Source organism: Temnothorax americanus, unplaced genomic scaffold (genome assembly GCF_048541705.1).
Source record: "Temnothorax americanus isolate GAGA-0224 unplaced genomic scaffold, ASM4854170v1 Scaffold6, whole genome shotgun sequence".
In the NCBI taxonomy this organism is placed as follows: Eukaryota; Metazoa; Arthropoda; class Insecta; order Hymenoptera; family Formicidae; genus Temnothorax; species Temnothorax americanus.
In genome coordinates, this window is record NW_027509751.1 from 254,672 (window position 1) to 263,223 (window position 8,552).

The window sequence follows — 8,552 nt, forward strand, 5'->3', positions numbered from 1 at the left end:
AAAACTCATCGACTCCAGAAAAAGAACTCGGTAATATACGAAATTACAAAAACTCCAAGTTACAATCCTGAAATTGAAATCGATAATGCAGAATATTTTACGCGCACATCTGCGCGATTCAGGCGCGTCGAGTGGCGCTAGGATTGGGGAAGAAAAAAAGAACAAAGAAAGACAAACACAAATGGTCGCAGGACTCGCAGGGAAAACTTATTGTTGACGCCAACTCTCGTGTCATTTAAATAAAGCGATTGACGGACACGCCGCGGCTAATAAGAGCCATCACGCGTACGTCGGCTCGTCCCGCGGGGGACGAGCGCATTTTCGTCGTCTCGCGAACGTCAACCCGGGAGGCAGGGTGATCGTGATCCTGGGGGGATTCGCCGGTATGCGGCGCAGCGCAGGTAAAAACACGGAGCAATGGCGGGTACTCACTTGCTGGATTTGCGGCAGCTTTCGGCGAGGCCCTGGTACGTGTTGGTCGACGTCATCCTCGGCGGCGAAGATCGGGCTGCTGCGCACGGGGAGTACGGGGACGGACGATGAAGATTCGCGGAGATTTCGTCGTCGCACCGCCGGAATACTGCCGGATGACGAGGAGCGGACGAGCGCAGCCAGAACTCTCCCCCCTGCCCGTTCGGAAATCAAATGCCGTCGCGACGCGCGCGATTGGCCAGTGGCCGCCCGCCGCGCCGCCCCGCGTCGCGATCGCTAGTGACGTCAGACCGCTGGTCAGTGCAGCGTCCGAACGTACGAAAATAAAACGTTCGACGTGACGAGAGAAAATGCGGCTCTTGTTATTTATACTCGGGCAAAACGATAATATTTTTTTTCAATACCAACAGGTGTTCAATATTGTACGACGCTTAATTGCACGTATTTTGAATTAAACGTATAATTTCCGAATTGGGGATGATTCAAAAATCAACTGTTATTTTTGACAATAAGAAATTCAACTTTGCAAAACGTCTCTCACTTTATCTCGTATATTTCGTTCATTTTTTGTACAATTTCGATCGCGGCGCTTTTCTGTTCGATACCCAAAGATAGTTTGTTAAAATGTTTTTCATTAATAAAGATTAATCTACTAATCTTTAAATATTGTCATTTTTATTTTAAAAATTAACGCTTTATAATCATGTGTTTTGTCTTAAAATGGCGATTGGCGCATAACTGGCGACATCTTTCTATCCATTTTCTCAGTCTACCGCCCGTCTATCTCGCGCGGGTTATCAATGACCATACCCGCGTAGATGGTGCGAGCGTCGAGCGTGCAAAGTGCCGAGAGTACGCGCGGGCGCGAGGGCCGCGAGGGATCTCAATTCTCAACCAGGCACAAGGCACAACCGGGTGAACCCGCGAACCAGGTCTTGCTGGAAGTGCGTTACCGTTGCGTCGGGAACGTACGGCGTACGAGAGGAAAAAAGGGAGAACCGGCGTAGCGATGCTGAATCAGGCGGTGGTGGAGGCGCTTTATTCGGCGACGTACATCGAAAACTACTTGGACTGCGTGGAAAATCTGCCCAACGACTTGCAGAGATACGTCTCCCGCCTCCGCGAGCTGGATGCCACTTGTCAAAGTAAGTACGATCGAATTCTCGGAGCTCCCTCGATCGTGTTCCCAGCTGTTCCCCGAATCCGCGATTCGACAGCACTTGTTTATCTCTCTTGCGATTCTCTCCGACAGATGTAGGTATATCTCTCGCACAACTTTTCCCCGATCTACGTATTTCGCGTACTAGATTATTTACGGGTAATTTAACAGCGATCTCCGATGGCTACGCACAAACGTAGTACAGTGAATGGCGACGATGCTTCGGACAACGCGAAGGAAATTATCTCGTTCCAATTTCCTGGACGTTTCTTTGGACCGTCTCTTAAACTTTTGTGTCGTTAAAATTTGAGAAAGAGTAACATCTCGGCGACGGTATTGACAATTTGTGAATCGAGCTTGCGGTTGTGAATTTTTTAAGATGCTTTTTGAGATAATATTATTGTAAATCTTATCTTGGCTGACGCAGCGGTTTACCGTGTTTCTATTGTTTTACTCTTAGCGTATCTACGCGAAGTGGATCAGCAACAGGAGGTACTGCGGAACGACGCGGATCCCGTTGTTAAAAGGAGAGCATTGATGAGGATACAGCAAGCTCTGATCGCAGCACAGGAAATAGGAGACGAGAAATTACAGATCGTTCAGCAAGTGCAAGATCTTATAGAGAACAAGTCCAGGCAGTTGGACGTAGATTATCGAAACCTAGGTATAACGCGTCGCTCGTTTCTCAAGTTGATAAAATAAACCACCACGTTGTTGTCTAACTTTTCGTCGTCTTACAGATTTTGGAAAGGAGCAAGAAAGCTCGGAATCGGTCCGTGAATCAAATATGAACAGTAATTCGAATAACGCGAGCCACGCGAACAACGCGGAACGTCAGCCAAAACGCGCCAGAAGAACAAGGACCGAAACTTCGATAGAATCAACTCATTCCATGGACGTGATGGTTGGGATGACGGAAACAAGATCTTCGGCGTTGTCCAATGCGAGCAATGGAAATCAGAAAAAGACGGCGGCGGCAGCTACTGGTAAAAAGAAGAAGCGAAAATCTCGGCAAGGCAATCAACAAAACCAGCATCGCGAGGACACTCCGCCGCCACCGGAAGACGATCTCGCTATAGATCCCGACGAGCCGACTTACTGTCTGTGCGATCAGATATCGTACGGCGAGATGATCCTTTGTGACAACGATTTATGTCCCATAGAATGGTTCCACTTCTCTTGCGTATCTTTGACTACGAAACCGAAGGGTAAATGGTTCTGTCCAAAGTGTCGCGGTGATCGACCTAACGTCATGAAACCCAAGGCGCAATTCCTCAAAGAACTGGAAAGATACAATAAAGAAAAGGAGGAAAAATCATAGCAACAGCACGGTGGTGAAAGACTTGAAAATTTCGCTAAACTTAATTGGACTTGATCGAGATTTTTGTAGGATAGTTTTCAATTTCGAGCTGTGAATTAAAATCGTATTCTATCGAAATCTCGAGTTACACATTTTTCGTCTTTCTTTTTCATTATAATTCTACAATTAAAAAAGAGATATAATTACAATTAGAGAACGATATACGTTTCTCAACGTATATGTGATATTGACGAATATTCGTACACGTAACGTAATACTGTTAATATTAAATGAGTCAGATTTATGTTCGAACGCATTTTCTTCGTTGACGTCAATTATTGACGATATTCACTTAATATACTCGTTTATCAGATTAGAATGCGCAAGATACCGAGCAAAGTGTCTTCGCAAAAGCAATAGTGCGAAAAAATACAATGATATAGGTACACTGATATGTACGACGTATGGACATGATACACGCTATATATGTATATAGGTATAAAAACTATGAACTAATGTAAATGTAAATGAAAAGTAAAAATAACAATATGTAAATAACTACAAAATAATTGGACGATTAAAATAAACATTTCACGTCTCATGAAAATGTAACGTTGAAACATCAAAATATATAAAATGCGCTTTGATGGTCACATAATAATTTTGCCTCGAGTTTTTTGTTGAAAAATCTCGTTATTTCTGCAAAAATTTTATCGAACATACGGCATTTCTCGTGTTAAACATAAGCATTTATATTAGCTCATATCGGAAAAACAGTAAAGAATTTATAAACACGTTGTGATTTCTTGCAAAATTTATTAATTCGATAATATTCGGTATACGACATTCATTTACAGTCTAATACAAGCGTGACTTTCCAATGGTAAATACCAAGTCGAAAACGACAAATAATCACACTATTTTCTTATATTTTGCGCCATTACGTGGTGAAAGTAGACTTTCCAGAAGCGACTTGCACACTTTCGTATCTTCTACGACAACTGTTATTTCCTTCAAGCTCGTCTATACTCGCAAAATAGTAAGTCGATTTGCCTGCGTTGATTAACGTATTTGCGTATGGCGAAACATTATATGGGCATTATTTTTTTTATCTTTTCCTAACAGCTAGTTTTATAAGAGCAAGATAATATATATCGTACTTATAAGTAAAAGATCACATAAGTTTATAGCGCACGTTCACATCGCTCCGCGGTTTTCTACTTTTTACTTTTTATTTTTTTCTTTCATTGTTTTTTCAACAGAGTGAGAACCGTGCGAATTTCTCTCGTCGGTGTTCCACAGACTGAATCGACACACGCAGAATGTTCGCCACGAGATATCGAAGGACATTACATATACAACTCCAATGGAACGTGTCGACCGAATTACCGTTACGTATATGATACGGGGACAACTTTTATATATTAGACACAGAAGCTGCGACGGGGGGAGATCTCTTACGCGTCGTTTAAAGCGGCGTACTTAATGTCAGCGGGGATCCTCCGTGTGACTCTCTTGGAAATTCAGCCAAGACTGTTCAACTACGGTGGCCACGCGCTTCTCGTACTCCCGCTTGTTTTCTTGATACAATTGCGCCGCTAAAGAGTTGGCTGGTGAATTAGGATTCGGTTCGTCCAAAAGCGACTGTAACACAAATAGTTGACAAATTCCCTCAGCATGTTACTTCGGATACTCTTTAAATTTTCGACAGAAAAATCGAACGTTTATATAAACACAAACGGAACTGAAAGGTCTCCAGGTTGTGGAAAGCGAATATCAGGTTACAATCATTGGACAATAAAGTGAAATTATGTATTTATTATTATTATCATTATCTCTATCATTATTTTGTATGTATGTATATATATATATATACACACATACATATAATATATAAGTGAATTTTTGTGTGTATGGTACTGAAGTACCAGAATTCAAAGTACAATTCTGCGCCGCCGAAAAGACAGGACACACTCCTTTCGTAGAGAAAAGAAAAAAGGAAATGAAGAAAACAAAAAAAAGCCCAGTATTTTTTTATACTCTAACATTTAATATAATAACTAATTTCGTGTATCATCAGATATTCGAAATAAATAAATACGCAATTTTATAATAATTTATTATTCAACATCGTAAAAATTCGGTCTAACGTTGCACATTGTCGTGGTAGTTCGATAGAGCTTTCAGGAAGAGACATGCTAGGTTTGTTTTCCTTCTTATTTCGTTTTTCTCTTTAACGTTAGCTCCTTGGTAAGGCTGCACGTTCTTCTCCCTTGTATCTGATGGCTGTTGGTCAGTTGGTGGCTGACTGATGCCGCGACAGCGGTATCGCGTTAACGCCCGCGACTAATCCACAAAACTCTGCTCCACGCAAGCCTTCACTCGTTTCTCGTACTCGCGTCGATTCTCTTTGTACAGTTGCGCTGCCATTGAGTTGGCAGGTGAATTCGGGTTCGGGTCACTTAACAGCGACTGCAATCACACAAGTCGTACTTCGTTATGCTTCGGAAAATGGGTTTTTTCCCGTTATTTTCGTTACTTTTTGACAAAGTGCACGGCCGCAATCGTAAATGAACGCGAGGGAAAGGACAATCTGTGCTTTTCCTTTCTTTTCCTCCTCTTTCTTTCGTCCTCCAATCGATGGAAAAAAAATCAAAAATGCGTATTGATGGGAATCGAGAGTAGTTATGTATAGACGCAGATGTATGCGAGCGTTGCGCACAAACGATTGAATTAATTTCGAATCAGAATCAGAACGTGATTAGACTTCGCTGAATTGCAACCGCTGTTAAGACAAAACGAGAACGATCCTTTCAGAGATTTTTATCGCAACGGAGATCTTTTGGAAGCGATGTTTCAATGAGGAACGTATACAAATGATATTTTTAGAGAAAATAAGACGACACAGTACGAACGAGACACAGATCTTAAAAACAAAAAAAAAGAAGAAAAACGACGCGAGATCCAAAAGGATCTTTGCGATCTTTAAAACGCTTATGTTTTACTTTGTTATTTCAAACATTTATTAATTGCCACGCAAAGTTTTAGCTTCCACAAGAGACTTCCACTTGCGAATAAAATCACATGTACATTGGAATGTAACGTTTACTAGTTGTTAATATTATACATATATACGAAACTATATTATACCATGATTCTATAAGCTGTAACTTTGCGTCTCATAGCACATGGTACTGAAATAGTATATATATTCTTTTTTATAATTTTAATATGTAATGTATTTTTTTTAATAACGATATGACAAGAGACACGTATCAACCTATGAAGAGAGAAAAAAATCTCTCCACATAATAGAAAGACATCAAAAGCATTCTTGTTCGTCGCGCATATTACGTGTTCTCATAAAATACTAACTCATTAAATTACACGATTTGTAAGAAGGAAAATTAAGCAACGTCGAAACACATTTTGCGATCAAAAACAAAGAAAAAATGGTACCTGTATAGACGTTAAGATGGCCGAGACGTCATAAGTAGGGCTCCAACGATTTTGAAGGATGTCCAAACATATTCCACCGTCCGCGTACACGTTAGGATGGAACATTTTACTGACAAATCTCACCGTAGGCGGTTTGTTTGGGTATTCTTCCGTAAATTCTATCGTAAGTTTAAACGTGCCGTCCTCGAATGGAGTGTCGTGCGGTCTGAAACATACACAAACGTCCTACCGTAAGAAACTTTTGTACACTCAATGTTCAAGTACTCGATTTTATCTTATCTCTTGGAAACTTAAATAAGAATTTTATCTCCGGTCACTTTATAGACAAAATTTTATGTCGAAGGTATCCTAAGCTCCTTCGATACGTATTAGCAGACACATATATTTCTGACCAAAGATAACGTTTCCTTGAGACACAAGTGTCGTCAAAGAACGAATGTAAAATAAAAAAATCACGCTGTCTTACCCAAATATAACTGCATTCCATATCATAATATTATTGTCCGTCGGAGCACCCGACACTCCAGTTGGGGGATCCTCCTGTAATCTTTGGAAAAACCAAAATTTTTAGAGCCTTATCTTGCACGTAAACTTTGTTTCTTGCATATAAAAGAATATTAAAGATGACATCGTTGTCTTTTTACATAAATGAAACTTATATTCCAAGTACGTACGTATTATAACGCACAATCTATAAATACAGCGTCATTGACCGTCGTAGAACTAATAATTGCAAATCTGATGACAAAATCGTCCTAATAAATTTATTGCAATTCGCAGTCGCCGAGCCTCGTACAAGTCTTGTACGAGTCTCGACGCGAAAATTGTGTTAAAAAAAAAAACGCCCCGTCCAATTATACGTATACATTATACAAAAACGGGCGAGTATAAATCAATGTTAAGTGAGATCGTCATAACGATTCGCCAGATTGTTCTAGAAACGACCGAACGTATCGGGCCCGCGGTATCGCGCGGACCATCGACGGGTGGACGGGATGAAGAACGGTTTGTTTTATTGGGCCAGAAAGCGGAATAAGAGGGAGGGGAGGCGGTCGGGGTCGGGGCAGCGGGGGCGAACGCGAGACGGCGAGAGAGACGACTGAACGGCATTTCTAATAATAAACGCGGTTGACATTCGCGCAAAAGGTGCGCGATGATCTCCCACGCGCGAAATCCTCGATCCCGCGGATCGAGGCGAGGCGAATCGGGCGCACCAGGAGCCGCTGCGCTCGCAATGGCGTCGTCGTGCCCCGAGCCCCGAGCCCCGAGCCCCGAGAGCGCGCGATCGAACTCGAATGGACGGACGGACGGACGGACGGATGGAGCACGTTAATACCGTCAAGTACCTCTTAAAGTCCCTCATCAATCTCCTCCTCGCGGGGGTGGACATCCCTCACGAATGGACTCGTTAACTTGAGCGAACGACGATGGCTGATCGCGCTCTCTTCCTCCGCGATAGATGTAATAGGTGCGCGCTGCGCGGATGATCGACAATGACGACGACGATGGCAAAGGCGAGGGTGACGGTGGCGACGACGACCTCCTTAATTCCTCTTCCGCACCTCGTCTATCAACTTCTATCAGCGCGCGACAGCGGACAGCGGAGCGCGGACAGGCCCAACGGGAGAAATCACGGATCACGGCACGCACACGCCACACGCGCGCGTCTCAGTCCGTAGTCTGTACGCGTACCGCGTACCAGATTTTATACGTAGCGCGCACTATACTCTCTCTTTCTCTCACGCGCGGACGAGGGTTTATATTTCTTACGAGACCGTCGAGAGAGTCGAGTCAGTCGAGATCCCGGATTTGCGACGTTCGCGAGCGAGCGAGCGAGAATGAGACTGCGAAGCGCGAGAGCGAGAGCCACCACACCAGACCAGGGACGCAGGGAGGAGGTAGAGAGACCGAGGCAGAAGCAGAAGGCAGACCGACGGAGAGGGAGAAGGTTCGAGAGCGAGAGAGCGCGAGCGAGAGGCCGTTGTTTGTCCGCTCTCGTCCTTTGCCTTTTGTTATGTCGCGCCCGTGAAGGCCGGCCTCTTTTCTCGCGATTCGCGATACCGTTACGGGGTATGTGTGTACGCGCCAATTCGGCCCTGCTCCGGCCTCCGACTCCGATCAGCTCCGACGACTGTGAACTATGACGGCGACGGCGACGATCGCTCGTCTCGTCAGCTGAACAGTCGGACAGTGCTGATCAGT

General features: G+C 43.6%; 2 protein-coding genes across 4 annotated transcripts; one reads left to right on the top strand and one right to left on the bottom strand.

Moving 5' to 3' along the window:
* Positions 1 to 1,257: 1,257 nt before the first annotated feature.
* LOC143904997 (inhibitor of growth protein 2) lies at positions 1,258 to 4,710 on the top strand. The gene is made up of 3 exons (XM_077420070.1): positions 1,258 to 1,577; positions 2,052 to 2,255; positions 2,332 to 4,710. The coding sequence occupies exons 1-3, from the start codon at positions 1,442 to 1,444 to the stop codon at positions 2,910 to 2,912; spliced, it is 921 nt and encodes a 306-aa protein (XP_077276196.1). The 5' UTR covers positions 1,258 to 1,441; the 3' UTR covers positions 2,913 to 4,710.
* Ubc6 (ubiquitin conjugating enzyme 6) lies at positions 3,688 to 8,492 on the bottom strand. Of its 3 annotated transcripts, none has more exons than XM_077420076.1 (4): positions 7,697 to 8,492; positions 6,817 to 6,897; positions 6,351 to 6,555; positions 3,688 to 4,535 (listed from the first exon to the last, which is right to left on the bottom strand). In XM_077420076.1, the coding sequence occupies exons 1-4, from the start codon at positions 7,738 to 7,740 to the stop codon at positions 4,380 to 4,382; spliced, it is 486 nt and encodes a 161-aa protein (XP_077276202.1). In that variant the 5' UTR covers positions 7,741 to 8,492; the 3' UTR covers positions 3,688 to 4,379. The 3 variants fall into 3 exon arrangements, with proteins under 3 accessions (XP_077276202.1, XP_077276204.1, XP_077276203.1); XM_077420078.1 differs by lacking the exon at positions 7,697 to 8,492 and adding an exon at positions 7,025 to 7,580; XM_077420077.1 differs by lacking the exon at positions 3,688 to 4,535 and adding an exon at positions 4,695 to 5,363 and having other exon boundaries at positions 7,697 to 8,464.
* Between the last annotated feature and the right edge of the window lie 60 nt (positions 8,493 to 8,552).